This window comes from Sapajus apella, unplaced genomic scaffold (genome assembly GCF_009761245.1).
Source record: "Sapajus apella isolate SASKATOON/1434 unplaced genomic scaffold, GSC_monkey_1.0 scaffold54, whole genome shotgun sequence".
In the NCBI taxonomy this organism is placed as follows: domain Eukaryota; kingdom Metazoa; phylum Chordata; class Mammalia; order Primates; family Cebidae; genus Sapajus; species Sapajus apella.
The window spans coordinates 7227252-7251865 of record NW_022436994.1 but is presented as its reverse complement, the minus strand read 5'-3'; the positions used below and the strand labels follow the sequence as shown (position 1 = coordinate 7251865).

The following is a 24614-nucleotide window of genomic DNA, read 5'->3' as shown; positions in this document are numbered from 1 at the left end:
GAGTGCTGAGCAGGAGAGCGGCACTCACTGACTCAGGCTTTATGGTGACCCTCGGCTGCTGTGTGTAGCAGGTATTCTAAGGTGGCCTGAGAGGAGGCAGGGAGAACAGGACAGTGAGAGAAACTGCCAGCCTGGATGAGAATTGACATTTGCTTGGTTTCGGGTGGGGGGCAGCAGAGGTAGGAGGGGTAGGAAGATTCCAGCTGTGTGTTTGAGGAAGAACAGACAAGATTTAATTGTAAGTGAATGGATGAGTGAAAAAAAGGACTCTGGTGACACCTGGGCTTTAACATGGGATTCTGCATGGATGGTGCTGCCCTGTCCCAGGCTGGGGAAAGTATTAGGAACAACATGGTTTGGTTGGAAGTGGTCGGGGGAGGAGCCCGCTCTTTCATGCCGGGTCTGCACAGTTTCAGCCCATGTGGAAATGAGAGCATGTAGTTATACGTGTGCGTCTGGAGCACTTGAGTCAGGTTTGGGTTGGAGGTGTAGGATGTAGAGTCCCTATCAGATGAATGTAAAGTGGAAGGAGTGGATGAGATCACACAAGGAGGAGGTGTGGACGGAGAATCCAGGAGGCCCAAGACAAAGCCCTGAAGCACTGACCAAGAACTGTAGATGGGAGGAGCCAACAGGGGTCAGTCAACAAGGTCAACCAAGAAACTGTGTCATGAAGCCAAGAGAAGAGTGTGTCCCCTAAAGCAGGGGGAGTCCCACAGAAGGTGCCTGGGAGGGAGAGAATGGGGAGCAGAGGGTGTCCGGTGGATTTGGCCAGATGGAGATCTGCTGTGACTTTGGCAGGAGCAGTGTCAGTGTGGAGATGGAGATAGAAACCAGAGTTTGATGGTCTAAAATGCATGAGAAGTTGGGTGTGGTGATGCACACCTGTGGACCCACCTACGCGAAAGGCCAAGGCAGGGAGGATGGCTTGAGTACAGGAGTTTGAGGCAGCCTGAGCAACACAGTGAGATCTCATCTCTTAGAAAAAACACATACACAAGAGGCAGCAAGGATAGCCCACAGCAGGCTCAGAACTCACTTTTTAAATGCTTTGCCCTGGAGAGGAACATAAAAGTTAGGTGGCAACTGGAAGCGGGTTTGATTTCACTGGAGGGATCTTTTTAAAGAAATAAGTGAGATTCTAAGCATGTGTGGGATCATTCAGCAGAGAGAGAGAAATGGAAGCAGCAGCAAAGAGTGGAAAATGAAAGGAGACGAACTCTGGAGAAGGCAAGGTGGGCAGGAGCAGGACTGTGCTGCCTGCAGCCACACAAACTGGGCACTGCCCAATGCTGGGGCACCCATCACTCAGACTGAGATGAGGGGCAGTGAGGGGGCCTGCAGAGGAGCCCCAGACAAATCAAGGGAGGAGCCCATGTGGGGGCTGGAGGGTCCTTCTACAGTGACAGAGCATGGCCGTAGTTAGATTCTCAGACTGGAGGTAGACGAGAGAATGTGTGCTCTTCTCATCTCTCAAGGGACAATGCAGGGGTGAGCTTCAGCCATCGAAGAGGAAAGTGTGCCAGGGACTCAAGAAGAAAAGAAGGTGTGATGAAGGGAAAACCCCAAAGCCATGTGTTACCAATAAAGAACAAGCCCCTCACCAAAATTATTCACAGCGTGGATAGTGTGTGTTCTCGTCCATTTCTACTTTGGGATTCCAAATTCCTATGTTCAAAATTTCTGAGATGGGCTTTGCTATTCAGATGAATTCTTAAGGGAAAATCACATTTCTAATCTAAGTGTCAAAATATGATTCTGGACAGTATATTTTTCAAGAACCGATCGTGTCCTTCAAAACTATATAAAATAGCAGGAAAAATTCTTGGGAAAAAATTGCACTTACCTTACTAGAGAAGCTCACAAGGTCCCTCAACATAAGAACAGAACCAGTCATTTCTTCCTGACCAGGAGAAACAATAACAAAACAAAAAGAAAATTCAAGGAGAGGAGAATTAGCTTGTTTGTGTTAAAGTTACAGCTTGCCTATGTAGAAACAGCACATCCCCTGCATTTGGGCCAAGAGACCAACTGGAGGCCAGGCCTTCTGTAGAGAGACTATGACTGCGGTCTCCAGTTTTCACTCTCCAATTCGCTTCCAGCATCTCTCCTCAGTGTGCCCCCTGCACATCCCCAGCACACCCCACCAGGCTGATGGAAAAAGGGCACAGAGCGAAGGAAAGATTTTTTAAAGGGGTCAGGAAGAATAAGGAGAAAAAAATTACATCCAGTGAAATATCTTATAATTGTAATGAAATAAGATACGTTCTTTGTAGATGTGAATACTCTCTACTGACAATTATAAGATAGCACGTGCAGAAATGCTGTGAGCAAAGACAATAACATTTAATTTCTTCAGAAGTTGCACACAGTCATGAACTTAACTCTCCAAGGTATCATTGTTAACAAGATAAAATCAGATTGTTTTATATAATTTTTTACTTAAATATTAGCAGAATTATCTGTAACAATGACTGACTTGGTGATTCTCTTTTTTATAATTCAGCAGCAGTCATTTGTGTTACATATCAGCCAGATAGAGAGACCACAGCCGTGTCTGGGAGCTGAGCTGGCTGGCCCTCTTGCTCTCTTTTCTTGCCTGTGTTTCCTAAGCATGACCACTTGTGAGTGAGCCAGCCAGTCATGAGCCCTGCCACTTGATAAAGGTTCACAGACACTAAACTCATCCTCCTCTGGGCCATACCTGATCTGCAAAAGCTAATTTGCATACTGAAGAAATTAATGCATCCTGTGTTTGTGACCATTGGCTGCAGGAGGCAGTTTTGTCTTCCTTAGACAAACGACTCAGGATTCTGGTGATCACAGTGATGTAGTTCCTGATTTCTGTATAACTCCCCATCAGCTGGAGGGTAGACAGGTTTTTCAGGCTGGAGTTATACCTGAAGGAAATGTAAGAGTTATCATTACTGTTCCAACACACAACAACACTTTTCACCCTGCCTACCAAGAATGGGATGGGATTTGTTGCAGAAACACTTCTTGGACAGGTCAGGCCAGAAAGAGAATGATACAAAGGAGAATTGGTCTGTGCAGCAGAAACTCGAAATTTTACAAAAGCTCCTCTTATCAGAACTAAAAAAGGCACAAGAAACCAGATACTAATATAGAAGCACCATGGCAAATGAAGAAATATATTCCAGAGCCAGACAGAGATACCACCAAGCTATAGCTGGCCGGAGTTTATGACTGAATTTCAATAGTTGGGTATTTATTTACTTATTTACAAACAGCACACTTACTTGCACTTGAAAAGACAACACAATATCATGAAAAGAGCCCTATGCATGTGGTCAAAGGCCAGTTCCAGCCCTCGCTCTGCAGTTTCTTTGGTGCATGAGCTCAAGAGTATTGTTTAAGAGAATAAATGAGTCTCAGTTTCCAAATGTATAAAATATAAATTTTCATCTGGACACACCATAGTGGGTCATTGCAAGAAGTAAATTAATTAGAAGTCATGTTCTAACCGATTAGAAAATGCATCATCATGGGCTGTATACACATATGCTTAAGCTCACCCTTGACCAGCAAGTGATTTATGGAGACTAAGACCCTAGGAAGCCAAACTCAAGATGAAAAGAACAAATACATCTGAGCAGAAACATCACTGGCTGCACAATGAGGGGAAATACACTTTATAGAATTTGTTTTCTCAAACTAATAAACAAATAAACAATGACCAAACAAACAAAAACAGTGACAACAAGCCCAGGAAAAGGAGGAAGGTCAATACCCAGAATGGCTGCAATATATTATCTAAAATGTCCAGTTTTCAATGAAAAATTATGAGACATCCAAAGAAACATTAAGTGTGGCCCAAATATAAGAAAAATAAGCAGGCAATAGAAACTGCCCATAAGGAGACTCAAATGTTGAATTTAGCAAGGACTTTGAAACAGCTATTATAAACATGACTCAAAGAATGAAAGGAAACCATACTTTTTAAAATCAAAAGAAGTTAGAACAATGATTATTAGTCAAATAGAGACTATCAATAGATAGAAACCATAAATTTAGAAGTTATAGGAAGAACCAAATGGAAATTCTGAAGTTACATGTATAATACTTATAACAAAAGAGGTATTCAAAAGCATATTTGAGAAAAGAAAGACTCTGCAAACTTGGAGACAGAGCAATAGAAATTATAAGCAACAGGAAGAAAAAAGTAGGAGGAAAATGAATAGCAACTTAGAGAAATGTTGAACAATGAAGTTCATGAATTACATTTTTCCTTTTCTCTCTCTTCTTAACTTCTTTAAAAAGCCATTGCATAAAGTTATTTCTGCAGAGCTGTACTTTGGGCCTCTAACACACGGAAATGTAATATAACAACAAGAACACAAATAAGGGAGGTGGGAATAAAACTATATAAGAATAAAGAAATTACACTAGATGGTGACTTAAAGCCACAGGAAGATATGAAGACAAACCAAAATAGTAAATAAGATGAACATACATTAAAAGCAACTTCTAAAAATATATTTGTGCTCTATTCTCCAGTTTCTTTAAAAGGCAGAACATTATATTAAACAATAATTATAACATTGGACTTTTGGGTTTATAACACTAATAGATGTAACATATATAATAATCATAACACAAAAAGGGAAGAGGAAATGAATCTATGGAGGAGTCAAGTTTCTATATCTTGCTGAAATTAATATAAATTTGAATTCATTTCTAGTAAGTTAAGGTGTATATTGCAAGCCTGAATGCAACAACTAAGAAAATATCAGAAGTACATACTTAAAAATCATTAAGGGAATGAAAATGATATACTGGAAAATATTCACTTAACATAAAATGAGGCAGTAGAGAAGAAATGGAGGAACAAAGTAATAATGAGGCATGTAAAAATTAAGCAAAATGTCATACATAAATCCATCCAACCACATCAATAATAATATTAAATGTGAATAGATTACACGATCCAATCAAAAGGCAGAGACTGTAAGACTGTATACAAAACTGAGATTCAACTATATGCTGTCTACTGGAGACTACTTTAGGTTCAAGGATACAATTAGGTCATAAGTAAAAGGATGGAAGAAACATGCAGACAGTAACTCTAAGGCATGTAGAGTGGTTATATTTATATCAGACAAAAAAGAAATTAGACAAAAACAGTAACAATAAAGAGGGACATTTTCTAATGATAATAGAGGTAAATTCATTAGGAAGATTAAAAAATTATAAACATACAGGGACATAACAACAGGTTCCATGTACATGAGCAATAATGGATAGAACTAAAGGGACGGGCAGAAAACTCAAAACAATAGTACTGTCAATAATGGATAGAACCACTAGGCAGAAAATCAACGAGGATATGTAAGACTCGAACAATAATATAAATCAATTAGACCTAACAGACAATCACTGAACATTTTAGCCAACAAAATCAGATACATATTCTTTTCAAGTACACAGGGGACATTTTCTAGAATACATCTTATAGTAGGCCATGAACAAAACTCAATAAATTTTAAACTACTACAATTATACAAAGTATATCCTCTGACCATAATGGAATTAAGTAGTTAGAAATAAATGACAAAAAGAAATTCGGAAAATTTACAAACATGTGAAAAAGTGAACAACATACTCCCACATATTATAATCAATGGTTCAAAGAAGATACTGCAATGATAATTGCAAAATGCTTTGAGATTAATGAATGAAAACGCCAACATTCCAAAACATATTGGATGCAGCTAAGTCAGTGCTTGAGGGAAACTGAAAGCTATAAATGGCTATAAAGAAGAGGCCAAATCAATAACCTAATTTTCCGCCTTAAACAAACAAACAAACAAAAAAGAGCAAACTAAACTAGAGAAAGCAGAAGGGGGGGGGGGGAAAGAATAAAAATTAGTGCAGAAATGAATGAAATAGAGTATAAAAAACAACAACAACAAAAAGTGAAGCCAAAAGCTGGTTCTTTGAAAACGTTAACAAAAGGACAAATCTTTAGCTAGACTGACAGACAAAAATAAGAGAGAAAAAGAGAAGACTTAAATTACTAAAATCAGGAATGAAACTGATATCTCTACTGTCCATATAGAAATAAAAAGGATGATAAGAGAACACCATAAAAAATTGTACGCTAAAAAAATTAGAGAATGTAGATGAAATGGAAAATTCCTAGAAAAAATAAACTACTGAAACTGACTCAATAAGAAATAGGAAATCTGAATAGTAAAGATACTGAATTAGTCATTTTAAAATTCCCACAAGGAAAACGCCAGGCCCAGATAACTTTGCTGGTAAATGTTTATAGAACAATTACTCCCATCCTTCACAAAATCTTCCAAATACAGGACTGCAGGGGAAGCTAGGTGCGGTAGCACACACCTGTTATCCCAGCACTTTGGGAGGCCAAGGTGGGAGGATTACTTGAGCCCAGGTGTTTGAGAACAGCCTGGGCAACATGATGAGACATTGCCTCTAAAAAAATAAATAATTAGCTGGGCATGGTGGCATGTGCCTGTAGCCCCAATTACTTGGGAGGTTGAGGTGGAAGGATGGCATGAGCCTGGGACGTCGAGGCTGCAGTGAGCTATGATCATGCCACTGTACTCCAATCTAGGCAACAGACGGAGACCTTGTCTCAAAGCAAACAAACAAACAAACAAACAAACAAACAAAAACAAAAACAAAGGAATACTTCCAAATTGATTGGGGCCAGTATTATTTTGATACCAAAACCAAAGACAACACAAGAAAAGAAAGAAAACTACAGGCCAATACCTCTTAGGAAACAGACACAAAAATCCTCAACAAAGTACTAGACACCAAATCCAGCACACAGAAAAAGGTTTATACATCATGACCAAATGGAATTTATTCCCAGACTGTAAGAGTGATTCAACATTTGAAAATCAATCGGTTTTATATAACTTGTGTCTTTGTTTGTTTGTGCTATTATAATAAAATACCTGAGACTGGGTAATATATAAAGAACAGATGTTTATTTTCACAGTTTTGGAGTATGGTAAGTCTAAGATCAAGACACCAGTAGGTTCAGTGTCTATTGAGATTGCTCTCTGCTTCCAAGGTGGTACCTGTTGCTGCCTCCTCCAGAGGGGAAGACAGCTGTGACCTCACATGACAGAAGGGACAGAACGAAAAAAGGGGGCCTATATAGTTCCCTCCAGCCATTTTACAAGGTTACTAATTTCACTTATGAGAGCAGAACCCTTATGGCCTAATCACCTCCTACAGGTACCACCTCTTACTACTATTGCATTAAAGTTTCAACATGAATTTTAGAGAGGACATACACATCCTAACCATAACTAATTAACAGACTAAAGGACAAAAAACATACAATCATCTCCATAGACCTAGGAAACGCATTTAACAAAATCCAATACATTTTTTTTTATAATAAAACACACACACAACAAACTAGGAATGGACGAGAACATACTCAATCTGATAACGATTGTCTGTGAAAGGCCTCTAGCTAACACTTTTACCAAGTGGTGAAGGCTGAATGCTTCCTCCTTAAAACTGAGAATACGATCAGGATTTCCATGCTTGCCATTTCTGTTCGGCATTAAACTGGTGGTTCTAGTCAGGAGAATGAGGCAAGAAAATGAAATAGAAGGCATGCGGATTAGAAAGAAAGAAGCTATTTCTAGTGACAGCTGACATGATCTTACATAGAGAAAAATCTCAAGAAATTCGGTAAAAACTATTAACACTAACAAATGCATTCAGCAGGGTTACAGGATACAGGATACTCCCCAAACTGGTGTACAGACTTGACAAATCCCTGTGAAAATCCAGGCTGGGTTTTGTTTTGTTTTTCTATCCCCTTAGCAGGTGTCTGGAGCCCAAGCCAGAGCAAGGCTGGAGAGGCTGGCCAGTGCCAGAGCCATCGTGCCATGCTTGTGCTGCTTGTTTTTACAGAAATTGACAGGCCGATTCTAAAACTCACATGGAAATATGAGAGACCTGAAATAGCCTACCTTGTAAAAAGAAGAACAGAGTTAGTGGGTTCAGGCTTTTCAGTTTCAAAATTTACTACAAAACTGTAATAATCGAGGCAGCATAGTACTGGTATGAGGAGCGACATTTAGACTAATGGAATAGAATTGAGAATTAAGAAATAAGCCTTTTAATTAGGTTATCAATAATAAAAATATAGACAACCTATGTAAAAATGGGTAAAGTAGTAAGTAGACATTTCTTTAAGGGAAATATACAAAGCACATGAAAAGATGCTCAACCTCATCAATCACTAGAGAAACACAAATCCAAACCTTAATGAGATACCACTTCATGCTAACTAGAACAGCTGTGAACAAAAAGACAATAACCAGTGTTGGTTAGGGTATTAAGAAACTGGAACCCTCATATATAACTAGTGGGAATAGAAAATGGTATAGCCCTATGGAAAACAGTTTGGTAGTTACCATATGACACAGTGATTCTACTCCTAGTTACCTACCCAAGGAAAACAAAATCACAGACTCGCATAAAAACTTGCACACAAATGTTTACAGCAGTGTGATTCATTATAGCCAAAAAGTGAAAACAACCCACATGTTCATCAACTAATGAATAAACAAAATACAGTATGTTCATACAATAAAATATTATTCAGCAATAAAAAAGAATGAAGTACTGATATATTTTACTACATAGATGAAACTCAAAAACATTCATATGCTAAGTGAAAAAAGACATTTAAGATCATGTGCTGTATCATCTCATTTATATGAAATTTTCAGAATCAGCAAGCCTGTAGATATGAAATAGATTTGTGGTTGTCTGGGGCGGGTAGGAGGAAGCTGGATGGCGGGTAAAGGGAGTCACTGCTAATAAGTCAAGGTTTTCACGGGAAGATGAAAATTGTCTAAAACTAGCTAGTAGAGAAGGTTGCATAATTCAATAAATTATTAAAACCTAGGAACTGCATACTTTAAATGGATGGACTAGATGGAATGTAAATGATATTTTTAAAAGTTGTTTTTAAAAAAGAAGAAAGTGAGGTGGAGTGCAGTGGCTCACGTCTGTAATCCCAGCACCTTGGAAGGCTGAAGCGGGTGGATCTCGAGGTCAGGAGTTTGAGACCAGCCTGACCAACATAGCGAAACCCCATCTCTACTAAAAATGCAAAAATTAGCCAGGTGTGGCGGCATGCACTTGTAATCCCAGCTACTCAGGGGACTGAGGCAAGAGAATCGCTTGAACCTGGGAGGCGGAGGTTGCAGTGAGCCAAGATTGCACCACTGCACTCCAGCCTGGGCGACAGAGTGAGACTCTGTCTCAAAAAAAAAGAAGAAAGTGGCTTTACAGGCTCTGAAGGACCTGCACATATGAGTTAGCAGGACTGCAGTGATAGCACTGGGACTTTTTTCTTTGCTCCATCTTGAGAAGATGAATTTCTGACATGTTTTTGACAGCTGTTAACAAGTTGAGGGAGAGCCAACTCTGGAGGAAATACAAACAACGTCTAGGATGTCTGTGTGGCATTGTGTTACTCACAGGTCCTCGCCCAGACAGTCATTTCCATGGTAGCGGGGCAGCACAGTCACCACCACAGTGCACGGCTGGACCTTGGAGCCTTCGCCATCTGTGATTTCAGTGGAAACCGTGACTGTGAGGGAACATGTCAGAAGAGGGTCATCTTGGACGTGTGGGTTACAGAGATGCTTCTTCACACGCAGACAGCATCTCCTTGATGACTAAAACTGTGACAAGTGATGGAAAAGGGGCCAGGCTCTGGGCCACAGGAAGCCCAGGGAGTAAAATACAAACTCTGCAATGGACTGTCAAGGCTTGGGGCTATATTTTGACCAGTCCCTAAATGATAAATAGAAACTTAACAGGCCTAGAAAAACGGTGAAAAAGAATTTTGACAGAGGGGACTCTTTCATTAAAAGACCTAAGACCTGCTTGGGGGACGCAGGAATTCCTTCATGTAACAGGGGTGCCGGGCTGTGGTGTGGAGAGCTGCGGATCAGGCTCAGGGTGCAGGTGATGGCCAGATGGTGAGGGCCACAGGTACCATCATGGGAACCACACACAAAGATTGATGCCCTGGTGTGCCCTACGTATCTTCATAACAACATTCTCAATGCCAAGGACTGGGGTTTAATTTTGGAGATTAGTGCTTCTCAAGATGTGGTCTATGGACACTTGCAGCCCAATCACCAGGAATCTTGTCGACAAGCAAATTCTGGGCTCCATCTTCTCCACGACTCCGAGTCAGTAGATATTAGGTTGGCCCTTGAGGCAGTAATTTTAACAAATACGAATGTTGTTATGATTTTTTTAATGAGATGGAGTTTCTCTCTTGTTACCCAGGCTGGAGTGCAATGGCACTGTCTCGGCTCACCGCAACCTCCGCCTTCTGGGTTCAGGCAATTCTCCTGCCTCAGCCTCCTGAGTAGCTGGGATTACAGGCACGCGCCACCATGCCCAGCTAATTTTTTGTATTTTTAGTAGAGACGGGGTTTCACCATGTTGACCAGGATGGTCTCCATCTCTTGACCTCGTGATCCACCTGCCTCGGTCTCCCAAAGTGCTGGGATTACAGGCATGAGCCACCACGCCCGGCCAACAAATACTCTTAACAGATAAGGTTGGTCCTATGCATGGACAAAATCTAAGAGAAAGAGCAGTTTTTAGGCAAGACTCCATTTACTCGGACAAGCTGAGTCTGTGCCATACTCACCCATGCAAAAGATGGAACAAGAAAAGGTATCTATTAAGTTTTTACTATATTGTATTTATTTTGCATATGTTTACTCCCTTATAAATCTTGAGTTCAGGTATTCATAGGAATTAATTGTACTAATACTGATAATTACAAACAAATACCATGCTTGTGAATGATTTTTGTAACATCACTAACTCTGACACTGCTCTGGGACTGTGACCTAAATTTGGTCTGTAAATTTATGTTAAGAAATCGTGACTTCCAACACAGAGCTGAGGCCGTGGCCCAAGGTTCTTCTATTGGGACGTTTGCCCAGCCTCAGTCTCACATAATGCTGTGTGCAGCTTGACTTCAAGAAAACTCAAGAACAAAGGGAGTACAAAGTCACTGTGGTACAAAGCAGAGCATGATTATGAAAATCTCAAAATGCCCTGCTCAGAAGTTTTGCTCAATATAACTGACTTGTATGTAGAAGGTGCAAGTGTTTCTAACCGGAGGTGACAGGGAAGGTTTCATGAAGAAGGCATTTCAGCTTGGCTTAAAGGGGAGGTGAAACTTAAATTAATCAGGTGAATGAACTGGTTCAGACTTCAGGCTTTAATAATCTTACCAACTCAAATCAAAGAAACTTCTAGATCAGTGACTTTCAACCTTGTCTGCACTTAGAATGCTCCAGATGTTTAAAAAATAAGACAGAAACTTAAAAAGTCACCACCAGCGAGATTTTTATTTAAGCAGCCTGGGGTTGTGCATGTCAAGATATCTTCCTAAATGGCTGTGTGTCTCTTATGCTCAGCTGAAACCAGTTCTAAGGGACTGGTTTAGAAGTAACCGTAACCTCAGGAACAGGGTCAGAGCGGAAAGCTGTCAACACTGCGGGATTCACTTTGTGTTGAGGTTATATTACTAACATGCTAACTCAACATTCATTTACCTCACATTTTGTTCCTTAGGGGACTACCTTGATTTGATTTAATCCATAACAAATGCAAGATTCGCCAGATATGACATGTTTCATTTGTAAATAAGAAATGTCCTAATTTTAAATATTTAATTTATACACGAAAAAACATTCTCTGGCATTTTATCATTTCCAGTATATTTCAGTTAAAATTTAAGATGTGAAAAATGGATTTAATTTGTTGACATTACTAATGTTCTTTCTGCACTAAAAGGTAAATAATCAACCTAAACTGAAAAGCATTAGTCTGATCAAGCTGAATAAATACTTTTATTTTCCAGACACAGTTTAAATGATTTTTAGTTTTTGAAAACCAGGAGAAAAGGTTTAGAATTCTAGGTCAGCACAGCTAGTGACCCCAGCTGGCACCATGGCTTACCTTTGTAATTGTCCAAGTGCTCACCAGCTGGCAACACAAAATAGTACTGGGTGTCTCTTCCATGGTACAACGTGTGTTTGGAGGTGTTTCCTATCTGGTAACTAAATTCATACTGGAAGTCCTATGATCCAGTCCATGGGGAGCAAAAAATAGTATAAATGAACACACTGTGAATGACATCCCAATACACACACATTCACCTGCAGCCTTCATTGCACCCAAGGACGTTCTTTAGAGCCAGGAAGAGCGTAAGTGACAGGTAAGCAGCATTCCCCCTTGCACAGCCCACGTGACAGACCTCCCTGCGCCCTGCAGTGCTCTCTGTTCCCCGAGGCCAAAGTGCTTCTCGAACAACCCCAAGATTCCTCACCAGGGTCTGTGTCCTCTCCTTGCCCACGAACCTCCCCATAGTCACAAATCAGACTGTCATGGCCTCCTCAGGGTGAAGGGTCCTGGCTGCCCCTTGGCTTCCCCAACACTGGGCACCACGCAGCAAGAGGAGCATGAGGGAGGGGTGGGTGTGCCTCAAGTGAAGGCCACGTTCTGGCCCCACTGGAGGACAAGGGTGGGGCTTCCTAGAAAAGGGCTCAGGCAGAAGGGCAGGGAGGCTGGTGTCCTGGCTAAAAGGATGGAGAGGGCAGTGCCAGGGTCACAATAGCACAGGGTCCTGCCCTGCCTGAGGCATTCATCTTTTTTTTTTTTTAAGATGGAGTCTCACTCTGTCACCCAGGCTGGAGTGCAGTGGCGCAATCTCAGCTCTCTGTAACCTCTACTTCCTGAGTTCAAGTGATTCTCCTGCCTCAACCTCCCAAGTAGCTGGGATTACAAGTGCCCGCCACCACACCCAGCTAATTTTTGTATTTTTACAAAATTTAGTTGAGACAGGGTTTTTATTTTTGTATTTTTACAAACTTTAGTAGAGACAGGGTTTCACCATGTTGGCCAGGCTGATCGGCTTTCATCTTTTTAAATCCATCCTCTCATTTCACCCTCACAAGACCCTGAGCAACAAAATCACAATGGTCTTCTCCATGCCAGATGAAGAGTGAGGGTGAGTCCATGTTAGAGATGCGCCCTGGGAGGGAAAGGGCCAGGCTCCTCACTTTGGGTCACATGCCTGCCTTCTTCTCAGTGGCAGCATTAACAGAGGCCCCTGCTCTAACCAGGCTGTGGAGCAGTGGATGCCCTGCTGTGTTTCCTGGTGAGCAGGCCCTTGCCTCTTTGTGAAATTCTGAACCTTCTCAACCAGGGGGCCACTTTGCACTCCTCTCATTAGTGGCTGGGGAAGCCCATTTATGCCTATCCAACTTTCCAACATTCAACTACAGGCCGATTTCCTTCACAGGTGGGAAGGACATCACTGTCCATTCCTACAGCACCTGTGACTGCTGTGACTGACAGGTGCCACTGTCTTGGATCTCTCAGCACAGACATGGTGTTGTCCACATACCGGTTTTCCTGACATGCAGAAGACACTGAAGACGGTGTGTGCCTCCAGACCATGGTGGGGCTGCACCTGGCAGGCCATGTCCTGTGGAGCCGGGTTGACTGTCAAGTACAGCTGAGCTTTACCCAGTAAGCCAAGCTTTGAGGCTAAAGAGAAAGATGAAGCAGGGGTTTCACCCATGATGGAGAATTACAGCAGCGTAGGATTAATTTTTTGTAGATAAACCTTATAGCAGGAGTTCCGAAAGTAGGCTCCCTGGTAATTTGTAGCCTCACCTGGTAGGGTCCTTGGGAAAGTAGCCTCACCTGGGAATTTGTCAGAAATGCAGATTCTTGAACCCCACCCAGACCTGCTGACTCAGAAAGTGAAACTCATTGATAGTTTTCGCATACTCTTAGGGGATTCTGAAGTGCTGGGGTTTGCGAACCAGTGCCTATAGCATTCAATAATATAACAAACACTCACTGGGTGGGGCAGGTACTATCCTAGGCCCTGGGGAGACAAAAGTGACTCCCTACCTGGGAGCCACATGGCAACCACCCAGACAGAAACCGAAACCTAAGGGGGAGATGATGCTAACAGACCCATCACCCAGCAAAGCGAACTTTCTCCATTCTCCTGGATTCCCTCAAAACCTCACACATATACACACATAAGTACAGCTTAGTTGAATGTATAGCACTGATACAGTTTTATATTTATTTTATTAACTATATTAATAGTATAACTATTTTCCAAGTTGACATATAGCATCCAAAATCACTGTTGTAAATAGCTGCACAAGATTCCATGGAACAGATATACCCTAATATGCATAACTATTATCCCCAACAATTAAACATTTTGTTTATTTTCTATTTTGTGTTTTTATTGATCACCCCATAATGATTATTCTCATACACATCGTTTTTTAATGTTTAATGTATTTTTCTTGAGATGGATTGTAGAAATGAAATTTACATGTCAAATGGTTTAAAACCTTGATGGTCATCATCCTTATCATAACAGCAGGTACCATCTATCCAGCCTCTGCTACACACCAGGCACCCTGCTAGACACTGTTCCTGTATTATCCTACTTAACAGTCGCAACAACCACGGAAGACAGGTCTCATAACGAAAGCAAAATCCAAGAGAAAAGGGTGATGAATTCTTTCTGGCTGACCAGGGAAATCTCAATAAAGGAAGACACATTTGAGCGAGCAGTGCTGGGTTATCAGTCTTATACTGGGCTTAGGAAGGGATGTGGGGAAAAGAATGGGCATTTCAGCCAGAATAACCATAGGGAAGACTTAGAATCACGAGGGGGCCTGGTGTGATCTGAAGAACATGGGAAGAGAGGGCAGCAGTCAGCGAGGGTGTGCAAGGCCAAGGGAGAGGAGGCCGACAGGAGACCTGGAGCCTGACTGCACCACTTGGCAGCCAGCCAAGGACACTGACCAGGCCAGTGGGCCATGGAGAGGCTCTCAGGTGTCTCCTGCAGTAGTAAGGAATATGGCCCAGCTAAGAGAACTGTCTTTACACTTGCCACTGGGCAAATTTCAGGGGCAAAAGAAAGAGGTCCAGCCAAAGGGCAAAAGGTATTTGTTGAAACAAAAGCAAATGCTGCACATCTTGTATCCAAAGCAGGGACCCAGGGCTAGTTGTTAAATGCTAAATGTGGAAAGGGCAGGCTGATGTTTATAGAAACTGTGAGAATCAAGATGTCCCTCAGGGATCTCATTGAGCTCAACCCAGCCAGTTCTCAGGAGAAAGTGAACCTCGTGTTTCCCCATTTGCATGACATAAGAGTTCACACAGATTGCAAGTGTGCAAATTCCTGGTGGGTTTTGATTAATGCAAAACCGTGGACCTTGAACCAAACCTATCTGTAAATAAAAATGGCTGGCCGGGCGTAGTGGCTCATATGGCTATAATTCCAGTACTTTGGGAGGCTGAGGTGGACAGATCACCTGAGGTCAGGAGTTCGAGACCAGCCTGCCCAACATGGTGAAACCCCGTTTCTACTAAAAATACAAAAAATTAGCTGGGCATGGTGGTGGGTACCTGTAATCCCAGCTACTAAGGAGGCTGAGGCAGGAGAGTTGCTTGAACCTGGGAGGCGGAGGGTGCAGCGAGCTGAGATTGCACCTGGGCAACAGAGCGAGACTCAGTCTCAAAAAAAAAAAAAAAAAAAAAGTTGGGTCTGCTGTGCTTCTCATATGGAATGAAAACCTCTAGAAATGGGGGGAATGTCTAGAAGTTCTCAGATTGAGAGAGGAATGGAAATGCAAGGAGGAATGTGGAGCAAGGGGAACGGAGGCCTGTGGGTGAATTCAATGAACATCAGCGGCACAAGACAAGCATTAACACCTTTCTAGGGTTTAAATAGAGAGAAGGAGAGAGATTATGGACAGATTTGCAGGGAAGGAATCAACTTGTCCTGTTGTCTAGCATTAATAAGATATATATGTAACTTTTTAAAAAGGCAACTGCTTGCTCAGCCTTTACCCTGATGTAGACCTGCACCCAATTCCTCAGGAAGAGTAAACTCACAGAGACACAGCAGGCCTCCTTCCCATCCTCTCATAAATCCCACTGACAATGTAACATACCCACAGACGCTTGCAGGACGTACGTCTCTCCACTGTTCAGAGAGTATGGCTTGATTGTCACCGTCTGTTCTGTAATACCTGCAGGAAAGACATGGCTGCATGGAAACGACACTCAGTGGACTCAGAGACAGAGGTCAGATGGTGTCCTTGGGAATGGGCTCCACCCTTCCCCCAGAGGTGAAGGTAACATAGGTGCTAGTGAAACATGCCACGCCTGCTTGGAAAGGCCGTGAGTTTGTTGGTTACCGCCTTCTGTAAAGAGCCTCTCCTGCCCAGCAGAAGCAATACTGAGGATGTTCCATCCATCCCTGGCTCAGAAATGACATTAATGTCCCAAGCAACAAGAGAATTCTGGTAAGATCTTATTTTGCATGTTTATAATTATGTTCATGTTTAATTTGGCAATTTTATAAATCACACTGTGAAGTATGATTATACTTCACAGTGTGATTTATAGGAATTTCAAAGCTATTTTTAAGTCTGCAAAATACTGGTCATGGACAATTTTTAATCTGGGTGTAACTGCTGACCATGGTGACTGGATTACTTCCTTAGCAGGGAGGGGCTGACCCCACACTACTTACCCTGAAGAAAGGTGATGCCAAATACAAGACTGATGATCTAACAGGACAGTTTCTAAAACCACAGCTTTACAATAGTACTTCTTGAAATGCTTCAAGGGAAGGGTGAAGGGGAAATTATCTAAAAATAGTGTGAAATCCAGATCCTCCCCAAGAGGTTTATAGGGATGACACATCACATGTATTATTATGAAAGGCGGCAATCCCACAAATTGAGCAAAACCAGCATGTCTGGGCTGGGAAAATCTATTAGAAATGCAATTGCTCTTCAGGAGCAGCTTCATTTTGATCAATTCATGCAAATTCTGTCTGTCCTACAAAAGTCTGTCACAGAAAGGCTGTGCACACCAAGGTGTTTGCGCACACAACATACATCAGTTGGAGGCACCTCTCTTCCCCTTTGGAGTGCACACGGAGAGCTCCTGGTAGCAACAGATGCTAACTTTACTTTTGTAGAAGAGCCTCAGGCCACAGTCCATAGAGGAACAAGCACAAGTAGAACAGTTACACAGTTCTAAATACTTATCTAGTAAAACGAAAAGTTCAGAAGAAATTCAGGGCTGAGATCTAAAAGCTTCAGAAACACTGCAGTTGCAGGGTAGAAAGAGGGCATTCACACCTGAGGTTGAATAGCCTTGGAAAACTGCTCTTCCCAGCAGGGCCTTGGGCCAGTCAATCATGAGGACAGGCTTGGCTCTGCCGGCAGACAGGGAGGGATCTATCAGGTTATCCCCATCTCCAGGGCTCTTCTTGGCACTCAGGCTAGGTCCTGATCCTGGAAAGCTGGTGTCATTTGCTGGGACGATAAACCAAGCCAATAGATGTTAAAGAAAAACAGTCATGATTATCTTAAAGCATTAGTGATTCAATGCTGACATTATTTGTACCATTGCTGGATACTGCATATCTAATATAATGTCTTCAGCAGCTAAACATAGTCAAGAAATATACTTTGTTATCATATAATTAGTGGTCCAATGGCATCTTCCTTCCCTCCCTCCCTCCCTCCCTTCCTTCCTCCCTCCCTTCCTTTCTTCCTTCCACAAGATTTATTATGGTCTACAAAGTCCAGGTACTAGTCTAGGAACAGGGGACACAGCGTGAACCAGATCAATGGTGTCCTTGCTATCTGGAGTTTAATAGTGAGGTGGTCAGAAAAATAAATGAGAAAACACATAAATGAATAATACAAAGTCAGGTAATGAAGGAAAGCAAAGCGGACTTGCAGAGGAAGAGAGAGGGGTGGGGAAAGGGAGTCTTGAGAGGGAGGTCAGGGAAGTCCTCTCTGAAGACCAAGACTGGAAGGAGCTCTTTGAAGGTCTGAAGGAAGGAACTTCCAGGTTGAGTAAAACCAAAATGCCATGGGAATGATCTTCCCTGGTGGTTGGAAGCAGGGATGAAGAAAGGGCAGGAGGAGGAAAAGTGTGGCTGGAGGCATTGCCAGGGGTCACATCATGCTTGGCGCACAGACATGGGCTTGTGTCCTAAGTGCCCTGGGAAGCCACTGGGGGGACCTGTCAGGAGAGTGACAACAGCCTGGTTTGCGGTGAAAAGAGTGCTTCAGCTGGACTGTGGTGAGGTGACTGCAGGCAGCAAACAGAGAAGCAGCCAGGGTGGAGGAAGGGCTACTGCATGGTCTAGGCAAGAAGAAGCCACTGCGCTTCATGTAGGCTAAAGAGGCTCTTTAAAACTTGAAACCAAAGCAAGATATAGTAATAAAACACAGATGTTGAGGGGTCAGAATTACTCCTGTAAGGAAGAATAACTTTGTAAATGCAATACAAAGGCAGGTCTATTTTTCATTCATTCAGTTGTATTGATTAAGCATCTACTGTGAGTGTGAATGTGAGCCTCTACAACAGATCTGCGTGTATATTGTGAAGACTTTTAAATGTTTTAAATGTATGATGTTTTGATACTGAAAAACAAAGTGAAACAAAAGTCTTCTGGCTAAGGAGAGAGTGCTCTGACAGCTTCTCCTGGGGCTGGGGATAGTCAACTCTTAGAGACCACAAAAGGCCCAGCCTGCAATGTGTCTTTGATTTGCAAACTGACAAATCCAGAACCATCTCTGACAAATTATCCTGGGCAACTAGAGATCACTCTTAGGCCCAGGATCTGCTGAAATTAAACTAGCTGATTCTAAACTATTCACCCAGCCCTGCCTTGGCCTTGCCTTTCCTTCCCATGGAAACCCCAAGAAAGACCTTGGCCTAAGTGGTCCCCTTGCTCCTGTCTCCTGACCTCCCTGTGGCTTCCCACGTGGCCCTGTGTGGCCTGCCATGCCCCTTGTCTCTAGGACCTGGGAGTATTTTCTTTGTTTTTCTCTTCCCTGTGGCTGCACCTGACTGACAATCTCATCCAAGAACAGCATAAAACACAGGAAAGAATGTGGGAAGGGCTGGAGAAGCCGAGGAGTTGGAAGCAGCTGAGGAGGACTGTTGAAGGAAACACTGCCGCAGATCAAACCATTCATTCATCATCCATTATTCCCTTGATAGATAAATCATTCACTCATCAGCCATTTATCCATTCATTCAACAAATAAATAATTTACCTACCCATTTGACAGATAAATCATTCACTAGACATCCGTCTCTTCCCTACACAGATAAATCAGTCACTCACTGATCATCCATCTGTTCATTCAATAGCTGAATAAGTCATTCACTGATCATCAATTCATTCTACAATGTGCTCACTGAGTGCCAATGTGCCAGGGACTGTGATCTATCCCAGCACACAGCATAAGCTGGCCATGGAAGCTTTCCTGGAAGAGCTCAGTGCAGAAGACACAGAAGCACAGACACTGAAAAAGTCACTAAGTGCCAGGTGCCACCTGCTTCCCAGAGGAGGGAAAAAATACTGAGCTGGTGTGTGTGTGGGTTGGGGTAGCGGGGATTGGTCCTTATGAGACAAGCCTGAAGAAGACTTCCCAGAGAGAAATGAAGCCAGACCTGAAGAAGGAGGCTCGCTGAGCAGATGACTTAGGAAGGACGTGGAGGGAGGCATTTTTGGCAGATGACACTCCATGACCAAGGCATGGAAAAGCTGGGATGCCCACCCTTGGGCCTGAGGCTACTCTCGGGATTTTGGAGCACAGGGAGACAGAAGGGCAGAAAGAGGGGAGCTAGAAATAAAGGTTTGGTTCAGACTGTGCCATGTAAGAGTTTCAACTTTTCCCTGTGACTCTGTGAAGCTCTCAGTGGCTGTGTGAGGGAGCAAGTGGGAAATCCAGATTGCAGAAAGGCTGCGGAGGAGAGCTGAGTAGAGAGAGGCAGCGGGCACAGAAGCACAGTCACCTGGCTGTCTTCCTTCCGATGGTATTGCTTCTTGAATATCGCTGTAATAGGCTTCAAAATCTACATGAAAGGACAAAATCATAATGTTTCCTTTAAAATCACAGAATCTCCTGAAATTAATAGCAGCTCTCCTGATGGGTCACATTGTCCTTGGTCTATTTCTAGACTCCATACATTGCTCTGTGGATTACAAAATACCCTCAGTGGTGGTGTCTCCCCTCGTCCTGACAGCTGGGTGAGGCAGGTGCCATTGCCCCAGGGCCCCAGGAGGAGCAGCTGGAGCTCCAGTCAGTGTGCGGTTTCTAAGAATAACTCAGTGAGTAAGCCGAGGCCAAGGCTCACATGTGGCTTTCTGCCTCCACACCCAGCACCCCGTCCTCTCTTCAAACAAGTCTTTTACTGTCCTTTTAGAGAAGACGTCTTGCTCTTTTCTTTTAGAAGGAGAGAAATGGACATAAGAATGTCCTGCTGCAATTGTCGCTTCCTGTCCCCTCAGCCCTCTGCTCCCAGAAGCTAAGGAGCTCACAGTGGTCCCTCCAGCCAGACAAGCCATGTCTGGGAGGCCAGAAGCACAGCGGCATTGACAAGAGCGTGCAGGCCATGAGAGCACCATCGCCCAAGTGTAAGCAGCAAAATCAAACGGGGTCACCAGCTGGGGACAGTGACAGAGAGACAGGTGCCAGGCCAGGGCTTTTCTCACCCTTACCTTTTCTCTTCATTTTTTAAGTACCAGAATGGTTTCTGTCCACCTGAAACCCAAGGATAAAGTGAAGCGGTTGATGCCGGGGTTGGGGGGAAGGATGAGGAAGCTGGAGTGGAACAAATGGCTACTGTAGCACAGACAGTGCACACACGGGACCTCACTGACCTCACTGCAGCCTCACAACATGCCGTGGGTTTGTCATTTTCCCAGTCCAGAGATGAGGAACCCGAAACTCCATGACTACCACATGGTCAGCAAGTGGTAGGTGTGGACCTGGCACTCTCTGACCTAAAGGCCCAGGTTGATGTGATCTCACACCTTACCACCAGATTCACTGCTTCCAAAGGTAATTCTGGTGCCCAGACAAGGGGGAGGACATGCAGGAACAGTGGCACTTACCAGAGAGGTGAGGGTCAGGGTTGTGGGTGAGCTGACTTCTCTCCGAGGGGTCAGTCATCAGGGATCCCTTGCTCTGTGGCCCCGGCTCTGGGTCTAGCGAACCTTCCTCTGGAGCCTCCCCTGGGACTGCAGAGTCCCCCGCAGCAGGAACCCAGTAGACTCCAGTCATGGGCTCTGTGGTGGTTCCCCTTGGGGCTGATGGGGCAGGCTGGCCACGGGTCGTGGGTGAAGGTTCCCGTAAGAATGGTGTGGTCATGGCATCAGGATCTGCAGTGCCGGGCTCAGTGGACAGCAGGTGTGACTGTGATGACATTGAAACGGCCCCAAGTCCCAGTGAGCCCAGCAGCCCCACTACTCTGCAGAAGGGAACTTCAGCAAACATTTGGCAGTGTTAGAATTTTGTAGCAAAAATATAAAACATTTGCTTAAAAAAGTCTACAGACTATAAAAGGATGCTCTGTTTTCAACAAATCTGTTGTGAATTTGAAAACCTACACTTACGAGATTCAGGACACAGAGTATGGTGTTGGTGTGTTCTGTGTTGGCGTGTTGGCCAACAGCAGGAAGCACACATATGGAAGTAGAAGGCAGGGTTCACAGCGATTGCACTTGGCATTTGCTCTCCCAAGTCAGGGGGTGGGGTCTGCTGAATCCTATGCATTCCCAGGCTTGGCTTATTCATGGTTGTTCTAGAAACAACTTGGGGTGCATAGGGTTTCTCTTAATCCTCACTCCCTTGTCCGTCAGTAAGTGATACGGTTTGGATGTTTTGCCCCTCCAAGTCTCATGTTGAAATATAATCCCCGGTGTTGGAGGGGAGTCTGGTGGGAGGTGTTTAGGTCATGGGGGTGGATCCCTCACCAATGACTACTTAGTGCCCTCCTTGCTGTAATGAGTGAGCTCTTGCTCTGAGTTCGTAGGAGACTTAAAGGAGCGGGGCATCTGCCCTGCCGCCTCGCTCCCTCTCTCACCACGTGATGCGTCCTCCATGAGTAAAAGCTTCCTGAGGCCTCATCAGAGGCAGATGCTAGCACCATGCTTCCTGTACAGTCTGCAGAACCATAAGCCCAAACAAACCACTTTTCTGTGTAAACTACCCAGCCCAGGTATTCCTTTATAGCAGTGCAAGAAGGGGCCAATACAGCAAGTAGCTAGTATAACAGTTTTCAAAACTGCTGTTAGAATTTATGAAGGATCAAGAGCAAAGAAAAAATGCCACAAGCATATAAATGACCTCTCAGTAAACTTTTCCTTGCAACCATGGGAGAGCCCAGTTTTTTGAGACACATCAATCTAAGGGTCATGATTCACTTTGCTGAAAGTCTAACCACTGGATGTGTTTCCCCTGCAAGTTCCTCTAATCTATTCAGCATGGACTCTGATTCAGAAAAACTCAATTTACCTAAAAGAATTTGGAATGCCTCTCTTGCCAAGAAGGGCACAATCACCCTATATGTCTTCATGTCCCTGTAGCCGCTGAGACCAGCTGTACCCACAGCTCTACTTGTGGAAGCTTTGTATGGCCTCATGGAGCGGATCTTTAAGAAACATGAAGGTCAGCTGGGGCTTGGCACCAGCTCTGTTGTAGGGGCTGGCTCTCCAGCTCAGAAATAAAGCTCCTCTACTTGCCATTGAGAGCCACCTCTCTGATCACAAATAATGCCAAGTGAAAACTCAGTCTCATGACTGGTTCAAACCTTTGTGTCCTGCAGTACCCAGTGTCCTGACACCAGTGCCTGGCACGCTCCACACATTCCATCTAGCCCTGACACCACTCTGTGAAGTTGGAAGATCTTCATCTTTCACTCAAGAAAATTAAATTTTGAGCTGCTTAAAGCCACCAGCTGGTAGTGTGGAAGGAAGGACTGGAACCTTCCACCCTGGTTCCTCTGCTCGTTCCTCACTGTGCAGCTGCCCCAAAAGACAGGTGAGAGGGTGAGGGACACAGCCCTCTGGGCAGTGCATCACATCTCAGGTTCTTCCGAACTGTGGCTTTAGCTCAATAAAACTGCCTACACGGATGTTGGGCGCAGCCTCCCGTATCACCCTGAGGTCAGAAGCAGCCCTCAAGTGTGTCACCTCTTCTGCTGGTACCTCACAAGTGTTCACACGGACTGTAGGGGCAAGAGGGCTGGGGAAGGACGATGGACCCTTCACCAGGCAGATCAGACACACTGGGTCACACCAATTGTATTTTGCAACATTTTAGAAATCTTACAATAACCCTGAGTTTTTTCCTCAGACAATGAAATAAAGTCATCCGTCTTTTACCTTCTATCCTATTCTTATCTGTTGCATTGACTAAAAAGAGATCCCAGGAATAAGACAGGTCCGGCATTTCACCACAGTCCTCACATATAGCTTGAAGAGAGAGTTCATCATTCCAGTTGACAAAGGTGTCTTTAAAGCTGACCCAGGAGATGTGGAGGAATCTGAAACATATAACTTGGTTTGAGATCTTAGGAAAATAATGTGAGGGTTCTTTGGTCACATTAATTCGTGCCAGTCATGTTTAAATCACCCTACTTTGGATCTTTATTAAGGGAATTGAATAGCAATGTCACAGCACATATGACGGCACATATGGAGTGGCCAACAGTGTGCCACGCTCAACACTAGCGTGGTCTGCTTGAACATCCACGAGATCCAGTGACGCAAGCACACCGCCACTCTACAGAGTTCAGAGATGCTGTGCAGCCTGTCCGAGTCACACAGCAGTGAGGGCAGAGCCGGGCCTGGCCAAGGTCCTTCTGTCTCCAAGCCTGGGCTCTGGCCTAGCTCTCCACACTAGAGCAGCTGCCACCACGTGGCTTCTCCTCACTGCCCCACCTCAGGGCTGGCTTCCACCAGCCGCAAACCTAACCCCTCCAGAACCCTCCCTGTGGCCGTCCACCTTTGCCATTCCCACACGGCCTCAGATGCTCACAGAGAAAGAGGTCTCCACTGCCTTGCCTCACTTCCTCCCTGCGCAAGGTTGTGGGTGACGGGCAACATACATCCGACGCCCACAGCCCGGTGCCCACTTCCTTTGGGCCTGCTTTCCACGGCTGCCTGCTTTCAAGCTCTCTAGCCTCTTTGATGACCCAGTACTTTCCAGAGTACACTTTTATGGTTTTTCATGATATCAAAGGGGTGGGTTGGGATTTCACAGATTTATTTCCTGTGGGACTTAGGGAGCCTTTAAAAGGCCAGGTTGGTAGACACTCCAGGGTATGTGTGGCACCTGGTGTCTCCCATGTGAACATCCCATGAGTCTCAGACCATGGCCTCAGCATGTGGCTCTCAGCACAAGGGCTGAGGGGCCACAGTGGGAGAGGCCACACAGCATCCTTGCCCAGCACTGGGCCTAGGTGGTCTGTGTGTGTGAAAGGGCCCATCCATGTGTGTGCGGAGTGGGATGATGGGGGTGCAGATGGACATGGGCAAAGAGAGGTCCCTCCAGCCCCAGACCTCCTGGGGACATCATCCACACAGGCCCAGACCTTCCTGACAGGATCAAAAGAGGTTCACCTGACAGTGTTGGCACATATCGAAAGAATTTTTTTTTTTTTTTTTTTTT

At 44.1% G+C, this 24614-nt stretch overlaps 1 protein-coding gene across 1 annotated transcript in view; it reads right to left on the bottom strand.

Moving 5' to 3' along the window:
• Positions 1–24614, bottom strand: part of PKD1L1 (polycystin 1 like 1, transient receptor potential channel interacting) — a 183103-nt gene that overhangs the window by 86648 nt on the left and 71841 nt on the right. Inside the window, 10 exon segments of the mRNA XM_032244258.1 lie at positions 1847–1903; positions 2705–2900; positions 9514–9625; positions 12031–12151; positions 13481–13623; positions 16071–16148; positions 17271–17447; positions 19954–20013; positions 21056–21424; positions 23327–23487. Of these exon segments, the coding sequence (XP_032100149.1) occupies positions 1847–1903; positions 2705–2900; positions 9514–9625; positions 12031–12151; positions 13481–13623; positions 16071–16148; positions 17271–17447; positions 19954–20013; positions 21056–21424; positions 23327–23487 (1474 nt within the window).